This window comes from Molothrus aeneus, chromosome 25, assembly GCF_037042795.1.
Source record: "Molothrus aeneus isolate 106 chromosome 25, BPBGC_Maene_1.0, whole genome shotgun sequence".
In the NCBI taxonomy this organism is placed as follows: Eukaryota; Metazoa; Chordata; class Aves; order Passeriformes; family Icteridae; genus Molothrus; species Molothrus aeneus.
The window spans coordinates 5,854,550-5,878,075 of NC_089670.1; the positions used below are offsets into that span (position 1 = coordinate 5,854,550).

Sequence of the window (23,526 nt, forward strand, 5' to 3'; positions counted from 1 at the left end):
GTCCTATACCCACAGTGGGGCTTTGGGACCCCCCGCAAAGAAACCCCACATTTGTACAGCTCCAAAAACACCTCCTGGCATGTTCTCCCCATGGAGAGGTTCACTTTGCTTATAAAAAAATCACTGCCTGAAGAAAGGCAAGCTGTCTACCTCACCATCTGACACAGTGAATCAGGAGCATTGGGAATGGAGGAAGAGGAAGCATGGAGCCCATGGAGCTTGGGCTGCCGTGAAGAATGCCTGCCACTTCCTGAGCTGGGATGTTCTCTGGGCTGACCTGCAGAGGGTTTGGATGCTGGATATCCTCTTTTCCCACACTGCAGCTAGGAGTGGGACTAGATGCTTATTCAGCCTGCACGGCCACAGCCTGTTGGGAATGTCAGGCTGCTGAGATCTGCAGAGCCCCCAGGGGCACATGGTCTCCCCGAAGACCTAAGGCAGAACCCTGGGGGCAAGATGGATCTCAGCTCAGCATTTTGTGTGGCTGGTGGAAGCAGCAGCAGGAAGGCATGACCCCCCCCTCCCGCCCAAGAATGTCTCAGCACACCTGAGATGTTTTCCATCTCATGGAAAATGTCAGTGATATTAAAAAGATTAAATATAATCCATAATACTTGAAGGGCTGTCAGTGATTAAAATGGAAGGCAGAGGCCGAGAGAGAGGGGGTGGCATTAAAATGATCGAGAGACATGACTTATTTTGTCATGTCATCTGATGCTTCCCTCTCTCGCCCCAGCCAGGCTCCGGGAGCTGTTCAGAGCAGGGGAAGAACCCGCTCCAAATTTAGATCCTAGCAAAAGAAAAAAAAAATTAATTTAAAGAACCCAAATTGCGAGCGTGGCCTTGGGTAGCAGAGAGGGAGCTGCGTGGTGGGGAGGGTCGACATCCCTCGGAGCTTATTCCGCGCCCGGGGACGTGGATTTCTGTCTAAAAATAATGGGGGGGAGGAGGGGGGGGGGAAAGGAAAAGGAATAGAGGCGCGCAGGCAGCAGCGAGCAGCGCCTGGCTGGCTGCCAGAGAAGGGGCAGTGACTGAGCATTTACAGCATCCCCGCCTCCCGCATGCGGCGGGGCAGGGGCTCGGCGCCGCATCCCCCGCGGCCGGTACCGCACCGCGCTGCGCCGCACCGCACCGGGGGGGCCTGAGCGCCTCTGCCGGTGCCCGGGCGGCCCCGAAGGGGTTAAGCCGGGACCTGCCGCCGGGACCTGCCCAGCCAGCCCGGCAACTCGGCGGCGCGCAGCAGGAGCGGGCGGCTGCGGCCGCCTCCAGCCCGCGCTCACCGGCGGCGGCACCGGCGGCAGCACTGCGCAGGTAACCGGGGCTGCGCGCCCCTGGCACCGGGCTGCGGTGGGGGGGGAGGAGGAGGAAGGTTCTGGACGCTGGAGCATCGCGGACTGCGGGGGGTGCCGGGCCCCGGCGGGCAGCTCGGTGCCGGGCCGCCTCCCGGGCCAGGCTCGGGCCCCCGCTGCGGCTGCGGGAGGGGGAGCCCGGCGGCGCGGCGGAGGGCGCTGCGGGGGCCGTTCCCTGCTGCTTCCCCCATGGCGGTCGCCGCTCCTCTCAGCCCTGCACCTGATTAAGGATGGATCTGTAAATCCCCCTCCCGGCCCCCCTCCCCTCGCTGGCCCCTTTTGCCCCCCCTGCATCCCCCCCATCCCTACCGCTCCCCCTCCAGGCCGTTCCTCCTCGCCCCCTCGACGCTCTCGCGTCGCCCCCGCAGCCCCCCGCGCCGGCCCGCGGGCGATGGGGACCTAGCCCCGCAGCCGTGTCCTTCTCCCACCTGGCCACTCTTGGTCAAGGTCACTGCAGTAATTCCATATGAGCTGCTGGGTGCTGCCGCCTTATCTCCCACACAGCTTCTGTTTCACTCCCTTTATATTCCAGGGAGGGGGGGGGATGATTCTGTGTTTGATAAACCCTCACCTCTAAATCCTGCTGGCAGCTCCAGCCCTGATTACGTTCCTCTTATCCCTGCCCCAGCCCATGCTTCCCATCTCTTTCCATTCAGACTTCCCAGGCCATCTCATAGCGGCAAAGTCCACCTGGGGTCAGGTTTCTGGCCAGGATGAGCCATGCCGGGAGCCTGTCACTGGACCTTGGGCTTTGTCCAGCTAGAAAACCTGTTGGAGGCAGAAGGAACCATCCTGCCTCCTCTTCGGACTGCCAATGTGCTTGCTGGTGCTTTCCAGGCTGGTGGCACCTTTGGAGAATGTGACTTTATCTCCACCTGGGTGTTGGTGGAAAGCAGAGCATGGAGCCAAGTCCTGGAGGACTTTGCTGTGTTACTGCCCTTGTCCCAGAGGCGTTTCTGTGCCAGGCAGGCAGTGGCCTGGCCGACTGCACCATGGGCTCTCCCGGCGGGATCCAAAGGCCGGGCTGACGGGCTGCATTGCGAAAGGGAATCGGTGCAGGGAACCGACTCAAGAGAAACTTTGTCCGCCCGTGAGCGTGGCGGTGCCAGGCTCCTCTCTGACTCACAGGAGATGTTGCTGGCGGAGCTGTGGGGCACCTGGCTGCTGGCCCACAGGAGCAGGATGTGCTGGACTAGTCGTGCGGGTTGTGTGGGACCATGGTGGGTGCCGTGCACGGCTTGTGGGCTACATCTCCTGGGGAGGCTGGGTATTGGGACAGAGGCCTGGCCCAGCTCCAGTGCGATGGAGTGGTGTCCTGAGCTGGGAGAGGGCTGGATGTGGTGCAGCAGCTGCAGTCCAGGGAGGTACTGGAAACCGAGGTGAATGATGAAATGGACACTGATAACTGCTGTCTGCAGACTGCTGTGTGGGGGAGATATTCCTCTGCTCACATGTGTTATCTTGGATGGGGGAAAAATTGCTAGTGAGTTTTGTCACAGCTGCAGTGAGGGCTCTGGGAGCAGCTCAGCTCCCCCGTACTGCGGTGCAACCCTGCCGAGGGCAAGGCAGCCTCTGCCTCTCCCTCAGCTTGACTCTCTGATAAAATGAGGGTGAACAGTGTCTTCTCACCATGCAGGGAGAAGGTGAGGATTTAGGACTAGCATGGAGCAGGGCACAGGGTTGTGATGGGCTCATGTGAGGACAAGTCCAGATTGCCCCACGTCACTGCATCTGTGTCAGTGCAGCACATCCCAAGGACAGGCATTGCCCATGGGGAGGTACCAGGGCAGCTCCCAGCCATGCCAACCCCTGCTGCCCCTGTGTCTTGGTCCAGAGGAAGCTCAGACAGCTTGGGGTTTTGGTGAGAGGGGCATTGCATTATCCATCCTGCTGGCTAACCTGGCACTGGCTGTTAGCACCCTGAATTCACCAGCCTCTCGCAGGAGCAAAATTACCGAATTTGCTGGGAAAACCTGCCTGAGCAGCTGCCAGCACTAGAGAGTCGCTATAGCTCTGACTCATGACGAGGTTTTGGGTTTGCATGATGCAGCCTTGACAGCACTGAGAGCCTTGGGCTGACAACTGGGACAAGCAGGGCTGTGTGCAGCTGCAGGTAGTGAATCTGGGTGTACAGGGGAACTCGTGGCTGCACAAGGGCTGGGAGGGTCTGAAATCAGCTTTGCCAGGGGAGTGGAGTTGAGGCAGACAGGATCTGGAGGAGGGAGCTGCCATTTTCAGATGATTACTTTTAGAAGCAGAAGTGCAGGGTAGAATCTCCAAATGTTGCTGAATCCAGAGTCAAAACTTGTGGTGGCTTGGCAATTCTGGGTATCACTTGCCATGAGATTTCTTTTCCTCTTGAGCATCCTGTGTGTCTGAGTTGGTGAGTTGTGGCAGCCTAGCAGGGTGCATCTGATGCCCCTATCATGGTCACATCCACCTTGAGAAATGTCCCTGGTGCCAGTCAAGGACTCTGGGAATGGGTCTTGGTGGTTGGGGCGATGCTGAGATCTCTGTGTCACTGTTCCCTGCTGCAGGTGCCGGTGAGGCTGTGGCCGTGCTCACTCTTCCCTTCTCCACTGTTCCTGCCTGCCACCAGCAGGTCTCCAGCACCACACAGCCATGACAACCTCGGCGCTGCGTCGGCAGGTGAAGAACATCGTGCACAACTACTCAGAGGCAGAGATCAAGGTGCGGGAGGCCACCTCCAATGATCCCTGGGGTCCTCCCAGTTCTCTGATGTCAGAGATCGCTGACCTCACCTTCAACACAGTGGCTTTTGCCGAGGTCATGGGCATGATCTGGCGGCGGCTGAACGACAGCGGCAAGAACTGGCGTCACGTCTACAAAGCCCTCACCCTTCTGGACTACCTCATCAAAACTGGCTCTGAGAAGGTGACCCACCAGTGCCGGGAGAACCTCTACACCATCCAGACGCTGAAGGACTTCCAGTATGTGGACCGTGATGGCAAGGACCAGGGCATCAACATCCGGGAGAAGGTGAAGCAGGTGATGGCGCTGCTGAAGGATGAGGAGCGGCTGAAGCAGGAACGGGCGCATGCGCTGCAGACCAAGGAGCGCATGGCCCTGGAGGGCATGGGCAGTGGCAGCCACCAGGTCACCTACGGCCGCCGGGCATCACCCTACGGTGAAGATTACAGCCGGGCACGGGGCTCACCCTCCTCATTCAACTGTGAGTGTTACTGGCAGTTCACTCGGGCTCTCTCAGGGGAGGCAGGTGTTAGATTTGGTTTGCACCTGCTTGGTGCCCATCATTCTTCTGCATCTTTTGGGATGGTGGTGGTGAAGCCCATCCTGCACCACAGGGCAGAGATTTGGCTGGGCCAGTGGTGGACCCCAGTAGCAGTGGCAGCTGGTGGTGCCTCCAGCCTTAAACTCATGGCTTGTTCAAGGTAGTGAGCTCTAAAGTGTGGCTACATCTCCTGGGGAGGCTGGGTATTGGGACAGGGGCCTGGAAACTGCTGATGTGCTTTCCAAAATACCTCAAGTCCTGATGCCACTCCTTCCCCTTTTCCTCTTTTATCTCCCAGCATCATCCTCATCCCCACGGTTTGCCTCTGACCTGGAGCAAGCACGGCCCCAGACGACAGGAGAGGAGGAGTTGCAGCTGCAGCTGGCACTGGCTATGAGTCGGGAGGAGGCAGAGAAGGTAGAGTGGCCCTGCCTGTCCTGGAGTGTGAGGCACCTCCCTTACCTTGCCTGATCTGTGAACACAGTGGGTCAGTTCCCTGGGAAGAGGCAGGATTTTGAGGGCTGCCTGAGGCTGGTGCATGTACCTGCAACTGTACCAGGCTGCTCGCATTGTGTCTGGCATCCAAAATCACGAGCGGGCAGATGGAGGCGTGGGCTGTCCCTGCTCCCTGTTCTCATATTAGAGAGGACAGCACCAGGCTGGGATCTGTCCAGCCTCCCAGACACCAGGGTGAACTTGGGGGGTCTTTTGGATTTACCCCAAAGCCCACCCCCCCAACCTGGTTGCCCTCCTCTGCTGAGGACTTTTGGTCTAAGCTCCCCCATTCCTCTTGCCTACCCACAGAGGTTTTAGGAGGCAAAGCCATGCCCAGCAGTTTGTGTGGGTGCAGGCCAGCACCAGGGCCTGCACCCAGAGGGCTGGGGGCTCACTGCACACAGATGCTCCCTCCCACTGTCTGGTCCTTTCAAACCAGGCTAAAAGGAGCACTGGGAAACAGCCCCAAGAGGAATCAAGCAAGTGAGATGTTGTGCCCAGTGTGAAGCCACCTCAGGCTGTCCCTTCTGTCTGCTGGCCCCTTTTCCACCAAGAATGGATTATTTGGTCACCAGCAAACAGCTAGCACAGTGTGCATGAGCCTGTAGGTACAGCCAGTACACAAAATCAGAGGAACATAGGGATCAAGGAGCTGCATGGCTGGACTGGTGGGTATCCCCTGAAGTTGTCACCCAGCACCATGAGCTCAGTCGTGCCAGGCAGAGGATGTGCTCTAGAGATGATGCTTGTTGTTGCCAGTCTTTCCTGCTCGATGGAGGCTCTTTTGGAGGTAGAGCAGGGTGTATATCCCTATTTTTGTCCTGGAATTGGAGTATTTATAGCATCCTCACACTGTTCCAATGAGCACTGAAGAAACTCTCTGGAAAGTGTTGCCTTTTTCTTGGAGTCCATCTGGGCTGCACAGTCATGTACACACATTTATGGGTGTCACACACAAACACCCTTATCAGGGTACCCATTCCCAGCCCCCATGAGTCTCCACACTGCTGGAAAAGTGTCATAGGGCAGTGATCAGGGCCACCATGGTGGTACAGGGACAGCCTCTCCCCAGAGTCTACTCAGGTCTATGTTGGGGCTGGCAGGAATCCCAAACTGAGGCCGGTCAGTGTCACAAACCATCTTTCCCCAGCAGGCTGCCAGGGCAAGGAGATGTCTTACTCATCTCCTCTCCTTCACTGACTGCATCAGGGTCCCCAAAAACCTCCCAGGGGAGATGCTGACTGCCTAATTTAGGGTCATCCCAGCCTTAATCCAGTGGCAGGTGATGGGATCGGGGAAGGAGCTGGGCAGGGGCTGCACGGAACCTGAGCAGGATCTGGTTAGAGAGCACAGGGACACTGGGCTGGGGGTCTGCAGGCAAGGCCAGCTGGATGGGCACAGATGCTGTGTAGGCAGGCAAGGGGCCACTGGAATGGTGGTGGCAAGGAGAGGGACAACCACAAGCAGTCTTGCGAGTTGAGGGCAAGCTGAAATATCACCCAATTTCCTCTGTTGCCAGAAGCCACTTCCTCCACTTTCCAGTACAGATGAAGAAAGGCAATTGCAGCTCGCGCTCGCGCTGAGCAAAGAGGAGCACGAGAAGGTACCTGTGTCCTACAGTCCTGGCGCTCCGCTCTCCTTGCACTTGGTCTCTCTGTGGCACTGGAGCCCAAAACATCACCTTGCTCCGGTGCCCGCTTTGCTTTTGCTGCTCCGGGCTGTCTGCTGAGTGCTCTCCTGGGGGGCTCGGCCCTGGAGGAGCTGTCTGCTCAGATGCTGGGACTTCTTGGGTGGCAGCTCCTGTGCTGGGTGTGTCTCCTGGAGAAGGTGCTGTCTGCAGGGTTGCTGAGCTCACAGGTCCCATCCCTTGTCCCCACAGGAAGTGAGGACCTGGCAAGGGGAGAACTCCCTGCAGCAGAGACCTGTGGAGGAGACTGCTCCAGGCAGGGACGAAGAGCAAGAAGAAGATAAGATGAAGAAAAGCCAGGTATAGCACTGGAGGCTGGGTGGCCACACAGGGGTGATCCTGAAGGTCTGCCCCAAGCTCCTCTCACCTCTTTATTCCCTTCCTGTCTGCAGTCTTCTATTCTGGAGCTGGCAGATATATTCGGGCCGGCGCCAGCCCCCTCCAGCCACACGTCTGCTGACCCATGGGATATGACAGGTGAGGACAACTTGCAGGCTGCCAAAATTTGGGACAGTGGCAGAAAGTTGTCCCTTGCCTCTGTTCCTCCAGCAGCTCAACAATGAAGACCTCTGCCTTCTCCCTCTTGTGCCTACTCCATTACACTCCCAGGTGGTACTGCTGGAAGCCATGGTCTCCTGGCCACATAACCACCACTCAGCATTCCTCTGTGCTCTGCATTGTTCCCCTCTCCCAGAGTTTCCCTTTTTTTCCAGATATGAAACCCAAAGTGGAGCCGGTGGCCTCTGCCTGGACTGGTGCAGCGGATCCCTGGGTGCCAGTCCCAGACCCTGGTGGGGAGCCCCTCTCCCAGGCGAGCTCCTCATCCCAGCAAACCCCTGCTGGGCCCTGGGACTTTCCCCCCAGCACCACTGCAGCCTCTGACCCCTGGGGGAAGGCACCGATGTCTTCTGGCTTCCCTCCTGCAGACCCCTGGGGAACAGCATCCCCCCCAGCCCCCCAGGGCTCCAATTCTACACCAGCTCCTGACCCTTGGGCTGCTGTGCCTGAGCAGCCTCCAACCACTGGTAAGAGGACCAATGGACCTTTTGGCTTTGCTGAGGATTGAGGACAGCCTTGACCATCACTACCCTACTGCAAGTGGGCATCTCTGGGTTCTCCCCCCTTCCTCCTTCAACCAGCTCCCCAAGCACCCCTTCCCCACCCTCCTGTCCCTTAGCAGGACCTCTGCTCACCCCTCAGCATCCTGAAGACTTCAAGGAACTTTTAGGCTTTATCTTTGTACAGAACAGGCTGCTTTAATTAACATGGCAGTTAATAGAGCCATCTGATGGGAGCAGGTGGCAGCCCCACACCCCTCCAGCAGTGGGGTGATGCTGTGTCCCATTAGTGATACCTATTTGCTCAACCCAAATGACCCCTGTACACCCTGCCAGGACTAGACAGGACCGTTGCTGGTCGCAGGTGCCATGTTACAGATGGGGAAACAGTTGTAGGAGCAGCCTGTGTTTCAAAGCTCATTGTCACTCTCAGTTCCTCCTGGGTGTTTCCTCCAGCCCTGTGCAGGTCCTGCATGTGTTGCCCCCTGTTTTGGTCCCTGGTGAGGGTTGCAGAACCTGGTCTGGGGGCCAGTGCTGTTTGCTAAAGCATTCCTGCAGACCTGTCCCCTCTACCTGTCCCTGCTGGAGCTGGGAAAGGGACCTGCTTGTTATGATGTAATGGCTGCAAGCAGTAGGGGTGTCTTGGTCTGCAATGATCCTGTGATCTAGCGCATCTAAGCCTTCCCCAGTGCACATTCCTGACCCCCAAACCCATGCCCTGCATTGCATCCCGTCTTCTCTGTCTCCTTGCAGGCAGCCAGCCCTGCCTCTCTCCTGCCCTTCCATCTCCTGCCCCACACCTCCCTGCTTGCTCCCCTCCTTGAGTGTCCCCTCTTCCCCCCAGCTCCAGGGGGGAACGCTTTTGACCTGTTTGCAAAGCCGCCCGAGCCGCCGGAGCAGGAGCCCTCGCAGCCGCCCTCCTCGGCAAAGTCCAGCAGCCCTGTGGGTAAGAGCTGGGAGTGGGCAGGTGGTGACCTGTCCCTGCCTGTGGCAGGGAGGCAGTTCTAGGGCTGGCCAGGTTGTGTGTAGTTGCTTGTTGGTATGGCCAGATTGTGTTTCCACGGGCACGTGCTGTGGCCTCAGTCTGCCTGACAGCTAAGGGAGCAGCCCAAGTCTCTGTGTGCACTCATGTCCCTAACTCTGCTGTCTCCCACGGTGGCTTGGGGGAAACTTGGGCAGGCCATGCTGCAGGCTCAGCCCCACTGTGTCACGCTGTGACCTGGGGTGAGATGTGTTGTCAGCCACCCTGTGCAGTGACAAGGGAGAGTGCTGTCACCCTTGGTGTCTCCCAGCTGGCTCATGTGTCTCATCTCCCCTCCCTCCATCTCAGAGCCTGACCCCTTTGGCGACCTGTTCCCCAGCACCAGGCAGGATGGGGCAAAGAACTTTGACCTTGCCAACCTGGCTGACTCCCTGCCTGAATCCGGCAAGGATCGGAAGGACTGTAAAACTCCTGAGGCCTTCCTTGGCCCTGCTGCCTCCTCCCTGGTCAACCTGGACTCCCTGGTTGCACCTACTCCGGCCTCCAAGACCCGCAACCCCTTTCTCTCGGGTAGGTGCTGCAGGGTTGCTGGCCAGGGGCTTCCCTGCGCTGGGCAGGTGGTGGTGGGGGAGAAAGAGGAGGAGCAGAACTGCTGGAAGTGGCCTGGCTGTCCTGACATGTCCCATCATTTTACCAGGTCTGAGCACACCATCCCCCACCAACCCCTTCAGCCTCTCCGAGCAGCCCAAGCCGACGCTGAACCAGATGCGGACCAGCTCGCCAGTGCCCGGCCTGCCCACCGGCCACCCCGCCAACTCCATGACCTACAGCGCATCCCTGCCGCTGCCTCTCAGCAGCGTCCCCGCTGCCACCGCTGCCCTCCCCGCCTCCGCCAGTGCCTTTCCGCAGGCTGGCACCTTCCCCGAACTCCCCAGCACCTTGCCGCAGCCTTTACTGCCGCTGAGCGGCCCCCCGGCCCCGCCGTCCGCGCCCGGGGGGCTCAACCCCTTCCTCTGAACCCTCTGGACATCTGGACATGTGGACCCCCTCCCCAGCTGTTACAATCCCCCCGATCATTCCTTCCACCAAGACTTGGGGGTTTGCTAAGCTGCACGGGAGGGTGCCCCCACGCAGCCCCCTCCCCGTGCCCACTGTTGGGGGCAGCCAGCATGAGCCCCCGTGCTTGTCGGGCAGCAGGGGACCCCTTCCCCTGCGAGGGCCAGTGTGGGGGGGCCATGTTGGGGCTGCCTGGGGGGCAGCCAGCATGAGCCCCGGTGCTTGACGGGCAGGAGGGAACCCCCTTCCCCTGTGAGGGGCCATGGCGGAGGCCTTACAAAGGGCTGTGGTGCGGGGGCTCCGCTCAGTGGGCCGGGTGGGTGCACGGGGTCCGGCTGCTGGATGGACCCTGGCGTGGTGGGGCTTTGCCTCAGAACAGCGGGGATCTGGGGCAGCGCAGGGCCGGGGGTGGAAGCCGCAGGTCCTCCCACCCCGCGGGGTTCGCCCTCCCTTGGCTGCTCCCCCTCGCCCCCGTTCCGCCGCCACCGCCCCCCGCCCGCTGCTGGGCGCCGCTCCAGGGGCAGGGGCGGGGGCGGCGGTGCTTGGGCGCTGCGATGGCGGCGGCGGCTGCGGGTGCCCGTGCGACAATAAACTGCGCTGAGCAACCCAGTGTACGCCTGTGAGTGCCCCGTGCCACTATTAACTGCGCTGAGCGACCGCGGCGCGGGGCGGTAACGGCGCGGGACCGGAAGCAGGAGGGGCGGGGTCCAATGGGGGCGAGGCTGCGCCTCAGGGGCCGGGCGGTGACGGAGGAGGGCGGTGGCACCGGGGGCGCGGCTGGGCCGGTAACGGGGCGGGGCCCGGGGATCTGCCGCCATGTTGGCGGCGCCGCTGCGCTGCGCCCGCAGGTACCGGAGGGGCCGGGGGGGCGGGTCCGGCCTGGGTGCGGTGGCTGCGCGCCCCGCTAGCGCCGCTGCGCCATCACCGCGTCCCCGCCACTCCGCGAATCCTCCCCGCACTTCTCCCGTGCCCCCCGCGTCCTTGCTGCAGCACCTGCGTCCCCTGAATTCTCCTGCAACGTCCTGTACCCCTTCTGCATTTCCTCTAGATTCTCCCTGCACCTTCCTGAGTCCCTCGTATAGCCTTTTCGCAGCCGGATGGTTTTCCTGCCTTCCCCCATATCCCCCTGTATCCTCCCTAAATCTTCCTCTCACTACCACAGCTCCTGCAGGACTTTACATACTCTGTATCCCTGTTCTGCACTCCTTTCCCACCTCCTGCATCCCAGCCCTGCATCTCTCCTGCATCCCCATACCCAAACCCCGCATCTACCCAGCAGCAGAGGAATCTCCCTGCCCCCCATTCCCCTCACCATAAAGAGCCTGTGTCCCCCCTGCCCACATCCACCCCACGAGAGGGGATTTTCCTTTCTGAGGGGGTGTTCTCCCGGCGGACACGCAGGTCAAGTCCCGCAGATGCTGTTCTTCCATTTACAGCTGTTGAGTGTGCCCCCAAAGTGTGCTGGTGGGAGGAGCAGCTCTGGGAATGGCCTTCACCCCACCATGGGTGGGGTGTGCCAAACTGGAGAACAAGCTCCTCTGAGCCTCCAGTGAGTGGGAAGGACTTGTAACGTCCTAGGGGGGATTGGGGTGGACTGAGCCCCAGCAGAGCTACCTGGGGCTGAGACTGTTTCCCTTGGCATGGGGAGCGAATAGTGGAGAGCAGCACCCTGTCCTGGGGCACAGCAGGACCTGGGGTGGTGGTGCTGATGCTCTGGTCTGTCATGGCTCTGTCCAGAGGCTGAGCTTTGTTGTGGTGAGCAGGGAACCCCTGAGCCTATTTGGTGTCACAGGCACACATTTCTAACGGGGATCGCAGCCATGGCCACGGTGGGGACACCCAGCTCCCCCAGCGTCCCTCGTCACACCAACCGCCTGATTAATGAAAAGTCCCCATACCTCCTGCAGCATGCCCACAACCCTGTGGATTGGTAAGAGCAATGGGGAGCCTTTCCCCTTCCCCCTCATCCTCTTGTCCTTGTGCTCATGGGGCTGAGGGACTCTTGTCTTCCCCCACAGGTACCCTTGGGGTCAGGAAGCATTTGATAAAGCAAAGACAGAAAACAAGCTGATATTCCTGTCAGGTAACCAGAAACAAGGCATATTTCATGTCCCCATGTGTTGGTCAGTAGATGATCACAAAAGCTGAGCTGCATCCTGACCTGGTGTGTGATTAGCCATGTAGGTATGGATGACCACCAAGCAAGAGAGTACCATGTGCTGGAGTAGCTCTCTCTGAAAATGGGCTGCATGCAGGACCAGAGTCCTTGGCCAGCTTTTAGGAAAATGGGCTGCATGCAGGACCAGAGTCCTTGGCCAGCTCTCTTTTAAGAGCTGGAAAGTTCAGGAGACTCTTCTCCATTTCTTGTCCAGGAAGGCAGCAGCTCTTGCCCATAGCAGGGGTCCCCATCTCTGTTCTCCCCATCACCTGTTTCCTGCTCCCTGCAAAGGACCATTCCTCACCCGTCTAAGCTTGTTTGCAGTTGGCTACTCCACCTGCCACTGGTGCCATGTCATGGAGGAGGAGTCCTTCAAGAGCAAGGAGATTGGGGAGATCATGAATGAGCACTTTGTATGCATCAAAGTGGATCGTGAGGAGCGGCCAGATGTGGACAAAGTATACATGACCTTCGTGCAGGTGAGGGAGGCACGGGCAGGGCTCAGGAGGCTTTGACTGGTTCATTGTCATGTTCCTCAGGCAAGCAGAACCAGTATATGGGGTGGGTCTCAACACTGGACAGAAGCATACATCTCTCTTTGAGTGAGGCTCTTGTATGTGCTGGAAGGGCACAGAGCAGGTGCCTCTTGCGTGACCTTGGTGCACATGCATTTTGTCTTTCAGGCCACCAGTGGTGGAGGTGGTTGGCCCATGAGTGTCTGGCTGACCCCAGACCTCAAGCCCTTTGCTGGGGGGACGTATTTCCCTCCTGAGGATGGAGTTCATCGTGTTGGTTTTCGGACAGTGCTGCTCCGGATCGCAGAGCAGGTGTGGGGCAGGAATGGTATAGCAGACAGGGCTGAACCAAAGGGAGCACAGGGAAATTGGTCTGGGCTTGAAGGGTAACTAAGTTAGGAGATTTAGTTGTGAGGAAGAGTAACCCAGAGAACCAGCCAGAGCTTTGGCTTGGTTAGAAGTGGGTTTGAGCTGATTTGGGGAGGGTGATTGAGAACTGGAGGTGTGGTTTGGACTGGTGCAAGGCAAGAAGAACTATCTCTTTCCCATTGCATCTTAGTGGAAGGAGAACAAAGATGCCCTGTTGGAGAGCAGCCAGAGGATTCTGGAAGCATTGCGACACACATCAGAGATCCGTGTGCAAGGCCAGGAGTCACCCCCACCAGCCAAAGAGGTGATGGACACCTGTTTCCAGCAGCTCTCCAGATCCTATGATGAGGATTATGGTGGATTTTCCAAATCCCCCAAGTTCCCCACCCCAGGTCAGTCTGGTCTCTTCTGCTGAGACCTGCTGTGAGGCAGACAGCAGCGTGGGGGCAGAGCCCACCCCACAGCCTCCCGTTATCTCCCTCTGTTTCAGTGAATTTGAGTTTCCTGTTCACATACTGGGCCCTGCACCAAACAACTCCAGAAGGTGCCCGTGCACTGAAGATGGCTCTGCACACCCTCAAGATGATGGCCCATGGGGGCCTCCATGACCACATTGGTCAGGTAGGAGTAAATCTTTGGGGGTAAGCCCCTGTCATGGCCAGGAGGTGTGAGTTGGAGACGTCTTCACATACTCTCTGCAGGGGTTTCACCGCTACTCCACTGACCAGCACTGGCATGTTCCTCACTTTGAGAAGATGCTCTATGACCAGGGGCAGCTGGCAGCCATGTACAGCAAAGCCTTCCAGGTATAGCTTTGGCATCCCTCTGTGTGGCTCCCACTCCTGCAGGCTGCAAGGACTGGCCTGGTTTGGGGAACAGCTTCAAACCCTCTTTCCCAAGATACTCCCCATCCCACGGGCATGGAGCAATCCAATGCTCCCCTTCATCTCCTGTTGTTTATCCAGAAGTGCTGCACAAATGTGTGACAGTGTAGCCCTGGGGCTTTGAGCATAATGGGGGAAGAAACAGCCTTTGGGCTGGTTTTTGCAAGTCAGCAGACAATGCTGCTGCCTCTGACCTTGGTGTAACTCCAGCATTACTCTCCACTGCCCTTTGTAGATATGCAGTACTCACTGATAGTAGATTTCTATTGAAGGTCTTACTCTGAATCCATCCTTCATTTAAAATCCTTGGACTTTCAAATGCTCCTTTGCCAACTCTTCAAATTGAAATCTCTCTCCATATCTTGCTGTGTCCCTTGCCCCCTCCCACCCCTGTAACACTGATGTCCATGCTGTGTCTCACACAGATCTCTGGTGATGAATTCTTTGCTGATATTGTCCGAGACATTTTACTCTACGTCTCGCGTGACCTGAGTGACCAGGTAGGCTCTTCCCTGAGCTGACCCAAAGTGAGCCACTTACCCTACCCTGGGATGTGGCTTGGGGCTGTTCTTTCCTCCCTTCCATCCTAGCTGAGCACAGTCTGGAGCGCTACTGAGGCTCATTAGCCAGACTGCCAGCCCTGCAATGCTGGGGAGCTGGCTGAAAGTGTTGTCCTGGAGCTGGAGGATCTCTCTGTTGCACTTTTCCCAGGCAGGAGGTTTCTATAGTGCAGAAGATGCAGATTCCTACCCAACCACCACATCTACAGAGAAGCGAGAAGGAGCTTTCTGTGTGTGGACAGCCAAGGAGCTCCGGGCTCTCCTCCCCGACCCTGTCGAGGGGGCCACAGAAGGGACAACCTTGGGAGATGTCTTCATGCACCACTATGGAGTGGAAGAGGCTGGCAACGTGGACCCCATGAAGGTGAGGGAGAGCAAAGACTTGCCTAGTGTCAGGAGCACTGATGAGGGACCTGCATCCATTGGCATGGAGGGATGGCAGAGCAGCCCCAAAACACTCAGAGTCTAACACCTCCCAAGTCTGATGGCATTTCTAGAACATGTCTCCCTCTCCCTCCAGGACCCACATCAGGAGCTGAAGGGAAAGAACGTCCTCATTGCCCGCTGCCCCCCGGAGCTGACGGCAGCCCGATTTGGGCTGGAGCCAGGCCGGCTGAGTGCCCTGCTGCAAGAATGCCAACAGAGACTGTCCTCAGCCCGGGCACAGCGGCCACGGCCACACCTGGACACCAAGATGCTGGCAGCATGGAATGGTGAGGGGTGGCTCTGCTCTGAGGACATGCCTTGGCTGGACCCCCACCAGGGCATGGTAGCAGCAGGTCCTGCTGGGACTGAGAAGCTCCCACAGAAGCACTGGGTAGGCTGTGATCGGGACCTGTGATCAGGGGCTGTGTGGAAGCCGCCCCACACCTGCAAGCCTTGGGAGCATGAGGATTCTGCTCTGGCTTTATTTCCTTCCCCAGCTGCCAGCAGAGAGCAGCAGAACTCTTCCCCTGGCTCAGTTCAGCTCCTCTGGCTGGGCTGTGGGGAAGAGGTCTGAGTTGGGGACCCAGGACCCTGGTAGGTACAGAGCCAATCCCTACTGCTGCATGGGTGAGGGATCACAGCACTGTGTTTGTCTGGGGGTCCTGCCTCAGGGAATCACTTGCAGGGCTCCCACCTCTGTTCCCAGCAGTAAATTCCTGAGTGTTTGGGTCTGGAGCTGGCATGGACTGGAGTTACCCTGCAAACTGGAATAGTCTTGAGCCCTGTATCTGCCCACAAGTGAGGGCTCAGCTCTTGCTGGCCTTACAGTACTCTGCCTATCTCTTTGGTGACAGTGAGTGACTTCATTAATGATTGGAACTGAGCAGAAGAGCTAAGACCTGACCTGCTGCCATCATGGAGGATGAGCTTCACATTGAGCCTCCTTCAGAGAACTGACACTGACCCTCTCACTAGTTCCGTGTGCCCCCCCTGACCTGTCCTGCTGTCTCTGCCTCTGCAGGGCTGATGATCTCAGGCTTTGCCCAGGCTGGGGCTACCCTGGCCGAGCAGGGATATGTGAGCAGGGCTGCACAGGCAGCTGCCTTCCTGAGGACACACCTTTTCGACCCTGACAGCGGGAGGCTGCTTCGGAGCTGCTACCGGGGCAAGCACAACTCATTGGAGCAGAGGTGAGTATCAGAAACTCCACAGACTTGACTGGCCACCTGCAGGTGCTGCCCAGACCCCCAGCAGTCCCTGTCCTCTCTTCCAGGCAGGACCGAACTGGGAGGGAGGGAGGCTGTTTGTTTTGTATAGAGCTTCAGTGCAGTTTAGGAAGGATTAGTGTCCCCCAGCCAGTGAGGAAGAATTGAAGTCAAAACCTTTCCTGTTCCTCATCTTTCATGCTGGCAAGTGTCTTCCCCTACCTTCTCCTTCTGTACAGAACCCTGGGGCTGAGTTGTGTGATGGCCACAGCCATTGCTTTGCTTGGTGGCATCTCCTTGGGTATCAGAGACCAGTAAGCAAGGCTTTGCTGGGTTGGAGAACATTTCTAACTTGCTCAGTTAAGAGATTCTGATTTTCCTTCCCTGTGTGCCACTACAGTGCTGTGCCCATCCAGGGCTTCCTGGAGGACTATGTCTTTGTCATCCAGGCACTCTTTGACTTGTATGAAGCCTCGCTAGAGCAGGGCTGGCTGGAGTGGGCCCTTCATCTCCAGCACATGCAAGACAAACTCTTCTGGGACCCTAAAGGCTTTGCTTATTTCTCCACTGAGGCCAGCGATCCCTCTCTGCTCCTGCGTCTCAAGGATGGTGAGCTCAGGGACCTGGCAATGTGTTCCGTGGATTGTGGTGTGGGAGGATGGGGCTGATGGCCGATGATGGTGAGGCACTGGGCTGATGGCAGATGTTGTCCTTTGCAGACCAAGATGGAGCAGAGCCCACCCCTAACTCTATCGCTGTGACAAACCTTCTCCGAGCAGCTTGTTACTCTGGTCATATGGACTGGGTGGAAAAAGCTGGCAAGATCTTGGCTGCCTTCTCAGAGAGGCTGCAGAAGATCCCGATAACCCTCCCAGAGATGGTCCGAGCCACCGCTGTCTTCCATCACACCCTCAAACAGGTATGGGCTGGGGCTCATTGTCCCCTGCAGGACCTGCTGTAGGAAGTGGGGCTGGCAATGGCATGGGTGCAGTCACAGCTCTGTTTTCTCCCTCCTGCCATCCACCCTCCCCCTGGACAGGTTGTCATCTGTGGGGACCCTCAAGGAGAAGACACCAAAGAGATGCTGCATTGTGTCCGCTCTGTCTTCAGCCCAAACAAGGTAGAGGTGCTCCCTGCCTGCCAGCCCTTCTCTGGTCTTTGCTGTCTGCACTGCTGGTGTTTCATCCCTTCTCTCAGTGCAGCTGTTGCACCCATCCTCCTCTGTTCTGCCTCTTTTCTGGGAAGCATCCCGTCCTTTTCATTTCTGAGCACAGCCACAGGGCCATGGCTGAGCCCTGTGCACTCTTCTCCCTGCACAGAGCATGGGCAGCCCAGCCTAGAAGTGGCTGCAGCAGTGGTTGTTACTGCTGTTGGCTGTTTACACTGCTCTCACTGTGAAGCCCAGTGCATTCCCAAGGGGAAACCTTTCATTCCTGTGTGAATGTGTCCTGCCTAGTGTGGATGTGTCATGTCCTGTGCAGACCCAGTTAGTATCTGGGTCACCTACTGCCTGGAGACACCCTTGCATCCTTGGAAGGGATGAGGCAGTGCCTCACTCCAATTCTGGGTACCACCAGCTGGGAGAGGCTGGCTTTTCCCAAAGCTCTTCTCCCATTCAGCAGCTGTTGCTGTGTATTGGGGTTCCTGCCTGACTCTGCTTGTCTTCATCTCTGCTTTGGGATGTATCAGTGCATCCCACAGAGAGGCTGGAGTTGTTGGCTGCATCTGGAACTGGCAGGGAAGGGCAGCACAGCAGCTGGTGCCCATCAGCTTTGGTGGCCAGTGTCGCTGCCTTGGGAATGATGGCTTTGACCTCAGCAAAGCTGTGGAGCTGAGGGAAATAGGACTGGGCTGTGAGCGAGGGAGCTCGGTGTTTGGATTGGATTCATCCCTGGCCATTGGGCCCTGGTGCCAGGGACTGGCATGTTCAGTCTCAGTGTCTGGGGAGCTGAGGCCAAAGCACCACTTTGCCTTTGTAATCCCAGCTAGGATGAACTGGGGAGGGCTGAGCCATCAGCACAGAATCCTCTGCTCTGTACTCTTGTTAGCTCAGCCCACAGGGGTATCACCCCTAACCTTCTGCCCAGTGATGTTTGATGTCAGCATTGGAGGAGGAGGGACACGTTCCAGGGACACGAGTGGGGCATACAGCTCTCTGTCCTTCCTCTGCCATCACCCATCCAGCAGCGCTCTTGTTCCATGCAGGTCCCTATTTTGTGTGCGAGGCCTCTATTCCCACACTCGACCTCTGTCCCTTTGAAGGATTACACTGGCTGACCCAGTTTGCAGGAACAGGAGCCCAGCACCACTGTTAATAACCCTCTGCCCACAGCTGTTCAACCCTTGGTCCCCTGAGCCCACACTGGCAGTTCTGGGGTCTTGAGCAGAACAAATAGCACAGCCATATCCTCCTCTCCCCTGCAGTCTGGCTCCCTCCTGCAAAGCTGGTAACAAGCCTGGCTGGTAGGGATGCTCCTTTCCCAGGGGAGTATCTTTCTCCTTCAAACTTTTGCATTCCTTGGGGAAGGGAGGAGATGAGGGCTGGGTATTCTGCATGGATATTTCCATGGGGGAGTGAAGCCATGGTCATGCCTGCCAGGGCTGCTTGCAGGGGACCTATGCTTTGAGGGGCATGTGAGAGGCTGTAGCTGGAAGCTGGCAGCAGGCAGGGTGGGAGTCTAGCTCTGTTTGCCCCTTGTGTGTTCCTCATGTTGTGATGATGGGATGGAGCCAAAGCTGTTCCAGCTTGGGTTTATTTCCTGGAAGAAGAATTGTGGCAGGAGGGTAGAGCTCTCCCCCAGAGGAGCATAGCCCTGTGGAAACGTATCTCCCCTTCCCCAAGCATGAGTGTGCAGGAGTGGTAGGAGCATGATCTCTGGCAGTAGCAATGGCTCCTCCCCTTGCAGAAGTGTTGGGAGGAAGGGAGGAGAATCCCACTTCTCAGAGAGTTGCACTACCTTTGGGAGCAGCCCACTGCCTCCCAACAGCCGTCCCTCTTTCCATGCTGCATCACACAGAAATGAGCATGCTCCTGTTCCCACCTGCCTCCATCCCCCTCCAGCTGCTCCTCAGATCTCCTTCCCTGCCACGGGAAGCTGCCCTAAGCAGAGCAGCCCTGGGTCACCTGCTCCAGGGACATGGCTGATTTGGGAATTGGCTTTGCCAAGGAGTTGGGGGAACATCCCTGTTCCCTTGCGTCCCCATTCCCTTTGTGCCAGCAGGGTGCCGGGGGCCAGGCTTGTGTGCAGGAACACAATTAATTAGGTTGTTTCAGTAATTAATTCCTTACAAATCTCACCCTGAAATCCTTGCTGTAACAAGATGCTAATGATAGAATTGCATTGAGGTTGTGATTTTAAATGGACCCTGGGTCTGGAGTAGCCCTTTGCTGCAGGCAGCTCTTTGGGGATGCAAGTAGGGGTGATGCTGATAGCTGTTCCTGTGAGTGTCCTGGTGCTGGGAGGGTTGGTTCCCTGCTCTGGGGCTGGATCCCAGCTGCTGGTATAGATCCCTGCCCTGTTAATGGTCTTTAGGGTAATTATAAAGGATCCCATTATCTCCTCGGCTGCAGAGCACTCACCTGCCACTTGTCTTCATCCTGGCCCTGTGAGAGGACCTTGGGGAGCTTGTGAGAAAAATGAATAATGAATTTCAGATTGGACATGAATTGGTAATTAATCACTCCTGGAATTAATTCCAGACAAAGGCAAAGGGGGAGGAGATTGAGGGGAGCAAGAGGCAGGCAGGGAGACAGGCTGAGCCAGAGCTGGGTCAAGCAGATGTGGGGTGATGGTGGATAGAACAGGACTGCAGCAACCACTATCCAGGGCAGGGACTTGGGGATGTGGTGCCTTCCCTGGAGACACAAGGGTGTGGGCAGCCCCTGCCAGGCATGAGTGAGGCTGTGTGGGTGTCTCTGGATGCCAGTGCTGGGTCTTCTGCGGGCTCTGGTGTAGAGGATGCTGCGTGCCAGGAGAGCAGTGCCATGGTGGGAGATGTGTGTGCTGTGAGAGGCAGCATTTGGTGTCAGCATCCCTTGGTGGCATTGGCATGAGTAATAGGGACATGTTGCGAGTGTGTCCATGCTCAGCAGACACATGCAGGGCTTGGATTGGGGCGGGCAAGGGACAGCTGTGTGCTCCAGCAGCAGGATGTTCCCTCTGTGCCTTGGGAAGGACAGGCTTTTGCTCACCCTTTGCATCTGTGTCGGCATGAGGCTCGCTGCCAGCTCCTGGCCTTTCTCCTGATTAGCCTGTAAGCCCCGAGGCTTTAACAAACATTTTCCCTTTCAGAAAAGCTAATTATCCTGGCAGCCCAGTCATCACCTCTGGCTGATGCTGCTGTGTGAACTGGGAGAGCCCCTGACCCAGTGCTCATTGCTGCCTGAGTTTTTCTGGGAGGTGTGGGTAGGGCAGGAGGAACTGGGCTGCAGGTCAGATGGGGCAATGCTGCAGCTGTTTCTGGGGCTGTTCTTTGGCTGGGTAGATGTCCCCAAGGAGCTGGCTAGGCTGGGATGTGCCAATCCCTGTGCTTCATCCTGGCTGCCAAGTGTTTGGCGTGGTTAGGCTGCCACATCTCCATCATGCTTTTTCCTGCACTGGCATTATAGGGTGTGACCACTGTGGGACCATGGCAGAGGGCTGGAGCGGATCCCTTGAGCTGCCCATCCCCTCTCCATTTTGAGAGAGTGTGGCGGGGGAACACTGCCAGCCCTCAACATGTCAGTGGGGCAGGAAGGACCAGCTGGCTGGTGCTGCCTGTGCTCTCTGGCTCTTACAGCTCCTTCTCTGGACAGGTGCTGATGGTCGCAGATGGAGACAGCGCTGGGTTCCTCTACCGCCAGCTGCCTTTCCTTGCGTCCCTGGAGAGGAAGGATGGGAAAGCCACTGCCTATATCTGCAGCAACTTCACCTGCTCCTTGCCTGTCACCTCTGTCCAGGAGCTGCGTGGGATGCTCAGCCCGTGAGCCCCTCAGTCATGCTGCCCATGGGAAGGCAAGAGTGGGACAGACAGGCACGGGAACACGGGAGAACCTCATAATAGAGGCAACCTGAGCACCATCCCAGATGGTTTCTAGCAGTGCAGTGGGGCTGTGCCCTTCCCCACCTGCAGCAGGTCGGGGTCTGCTTGCATTGTTGCTTCAGCAGTGTCTCAGCACAACTGACTGTGGTCCTGGGTCCTGTTTTTGGTATGTCCAGGAGACACCCATGGAGGAGCATCTCCTGCCTCTGTATTCATGCTTGCTTCTCACCTCTTCTTGCTGAGGAAAAGAAAACCAAATTAAATATAAATCCAGTGTTAATGGAGAAGTCAGATGGGAACACTGTTAGGGTTCCTATAGCAACCCAGGGTAACACTGTCAAAAGCACCTGGATGACTTGGGAGTCAAGCGCTCTTAAAAGTGTTACTGGCTACAACAGCTGTGGTATTTTTCTGTTTCAGAGGAGATTGTAACTTACATTAACTGAATATATAGTGCATGGAAAAAACCTGCAGATTACAACTGATGTAAAGTTTATTCTCTCTTTCCTCCCCTCCTTCCTTCCTTGTCCTCCCTGCTTCCAAATGGGTGAGTACCAGATTTTCAGCATCCCTCTGACACCCTGGGCTCCCCCAGCACGGTACCTCACACCCCAGCTGGCTGGGTGCTGTCATCTGGCAGCAAATGGCACTGCCCACTGGCTTTCTAGTGGGTTGTGCCAGGGTTTGGGAGTAACTAGCCAGGAGAAATGCCTTTGAAGTCAAATTGGAATTTTGCACTTCATCTGAGTGGAGGGGTTTTGTTTTCTCTCCTCTCTTGGTTTTAAAAGCCTGAAGTGTTTCTGGAAATCCAGCTGAAAATTGCTGGTTTGGCAGATGTCCGCCTACTTTCTTCTGGGGTTTTCTGCCATCTTTTTTTTTTTTTAACTTGGCACCTCTGCTGTGGGGATTGATTTGACACCCGTCCTCAGAAGTGCTCAGAGTGAGTTGGTTTGTGTCTGCTGGGAGAGCATCCTCGGAGAGCAGGGCTGGTGCTGAGTGCCTGTGGGGACGCCCACATAGATGCCACAATGGCAGTTGTCCCCGAGGTGGCACAGGGCTAGGGTGACATTTTGGTGCCCACCAGCCCCTTTTGGCACAGACACAGGGTGCTTTCCTCCCATACTGTGTTACTTGTTGGTGTCTCTGTAAGCAGCCCCCAGGCAGAGCTGTGCTGTGAACCTCTGTCAGGATGAATTGGCTTCACCTCTCAGTAAAACAAAACAAAACAAAAAAGAATGAGGAGTTCTTTGTGATGAATAACTGTTGTTGTGGCACCTCTGTCCTCCCAGTGCCTTTGCCTTGCTGCTGTCCCTGGGTGCTGGTGGCCATGTCCTATGCTTCCCACACTCTGCCTGTCCATGGAGCCACCCCTGGGCTTTATGGCCTTAGCAGGGAGTGGCTTCACTTGAGTTCTACTGCATCTCCCCTTCTGGACCCCTTGGTACCCCTTGGCCAGACTCTCAGCTGGGGCACCCAGGGGTGCTGCTCCTCATTGGTGGCTACAGTGGTTAAACCCTCCCAGTAGTGCTTCCTGTCCTTTCCTGTCACCAGCCTTCTGATTTCTTGGCAAATGCTGTTTTGCTGCAAGGGTTGTTTTCTGGGGCAATTACCGGGAGACAGGGCTGGTGGGTGCTGCCCAACCTACCCAGGCCCTCAGGAGGATGATGGAGTGGGATCTCTGTGCTCAGGGGTCCTGTGCCACTTCCCAGTGTCTGTTGTCCTGATCCCTCCCTTTGGTGGCAGATGCAGAGGCTTTCTCTAACAGTGCAGAGGCTCAGGGTGGCTGGAGGCAGCATCCTGTGCTCCCCCGCTCCTCTCCAGCTGCAGAGCTGTCAAAAAAGCTCTCCAAAAACACATCAGATAACTGATGTGCTGGTTTTTCCCCACAAACACTTGGGTTTGCCATCAGGCTGCTGCAGATGCACAGGGGGACTTCCTCCTGCCCAGGGCTCTGGGCTCACCTGGGAGCCTCAGCAGCCAGGGATGGGGAGAAACAGGTTTTCCCCTTGCCATCTTTTTTATATAAACACCTGCTTTAACATTTAAAACTTACACTGGGGGATGTGCAGGGCACCCCTTTGCTCAGACCACCAAGGCAGATGGGAGGCCTGACACCCACAATGTCCCTTTGGGGGGTCTGAGACACATAGGGGTGATGGGGAGGCAGCATAAGCAGCCACCCTTACTGCGCTAATGAGGCTTTCCCTCTAATTAATATTCCCTGGAAAACTCAGCGCTGATTCTGGATCTCTCAGCTTTTATCTCCTGTGGCATTGAAGTGACATCAATAGGAAATGGGCTTTGAAAGCTGTTTGTTGTGGGGGATGTTGCATCTGTGGGAGAAGGGGAATGGAGAAGGGAGTCCTAATCCTGGATCCTGCTCCAGTGTCAATATCCCCCTCCAAAACATATGTGGGGGTGCAATTTGCAATGCCTTTGAGAAGGTAGATTGGGCAAAATAATGAGGTTTCCTAAGCTGAGCACACAGTTAATTCATACATTAGCAC

At 57.1% G+C, this 23,526-nt stretch overlaps 2 protein-coding genes across 4 annotated transcripts; both read left to right on the plus strand.

Moving 5' to 3' along the window:
* Positions 1-1,150: 1,150 nt before the first annotated feature.
* On the plus strand, positions 1,151-10,494 carry EPN3 (epsin 3). 2 transcript variants are annotated; one of them, XM_066565715.1, is made up of 9 exons: positions 1,153-1,311; positions 3,887-4,542; positions 4,901-5,019; positions 6,977-7,084; positions 7,177-7,261; positions 7,498-7,809; positions 8,687-8,788; positions 9,173-9,394; positions 9,522-10,494. In XM_066565715.1, exons 2-9 carry the CDS (start codon positions 3,972-3,974, stop codon positions 9,839-9,841), a joined length of 1,839 nt encoding a protein of 612 aa, XP_066421812.1. In that variant the 5' UTR covers positions 1,153-1,311; positions 3,887-3,971; the 3' UTR covers positions 9,842-10,494. The 2 variants fall into 2 exon arrangements, with proteins under 2 accessions (XP_066421813.1, XP_066421812.1); XM_066565716.1 differs by lacking the exon at positions 8,687-8,788 and having other exon boundaries at positions 1,151-1,311.
* Positions 10,495-10,654: 160 nt separating this feature from the next.
* On the plus strand, positions 10,655-21,515 carry SPATA20 (spermatogenesis associated 20). Of its 2 annotated transcripts, none has more exons than XM_066565739.1 (16): positions 10,655-10,728; positions 11,673-11,810; positions 11,899-11,963; positions 12,363-12,517; positions 12,722-12,865; positions 13,113-13,314; positions 13,413-13,543; positions 13,624-13,728; positions 14,232-14,306; positions 14,518-14,730; positions 14,887-15,079; positions 15,814-15,982; positions 16,398-16,606; positions 16,717-16,916; positions 16,995-17,117; positions 20,793-21,515. In XM_066565739.1, exons 1-16 carry the CDS (start codon positions 10,697-10,699, stop codon positions 20,961-20,963), a joined length of 2,325 nt encoding a protein of 774 aa, XP_066421836.1. In that variant the 5' UTR covers positions 10,655-10,696; the 3' UTR covers positions 20,964-21,515. The 2 variants fall into 2 exon arrangements, with proteins under 2 accessions (XP_066421836.1, XP_066421837.1); XM_066565740.1 differs by having other exon boundaries at positions 17,037-17,117.
* The last annotated feature ends 2,011 nt before the right edge of the window (positions 21,516-23,526 follow it).

Bases quoted from the DNA above. Each gene is read 5' to 3' on its own strand.
- EPN3 (XM_066565715.1), top strand. From the start codon at position 3,972: ATGACAACCTCGGCGCTGCGTCGGCAGGTGAAGAACATCGTGCACAAC. The intron at 5,020-6,976 runs GTAGAGTGGCCC...TTGTCCCCACAG, and splicing joins GTCGGGAGGAGGCAGAGAAG to GAAGTGAGGACCTGGCAAGG. The intron at 7,810-8,686 runs GTAAGAGGACCA...TCTTCCCCCCAG, and splicing joins TGAGCAGCCTCCAACCACTG to CTCCAGGGGGGAACGCTTTT.
- SPATA20 (XM_066565739.1), top strand. From the start codon at position 10,697: ATGTTGGCGGCGCCGCTGCGCTGCGCCCGCAG. The intron at 13,315-13,412 runs GTCAGTCTGGTC...CCTCTGTTTCAG, and splicing joins CCCCAAGTTCCCCACCCCAG to TGAATTTGAGTTTCCTGTTC. The intron at 15,983-16,397 runs GTGAGTATCAGA...GTGCCACTACAG, and splicing joins CACAACTCATTGGAGCAGAG to TGCTGTGCCCATCCAGGGCT.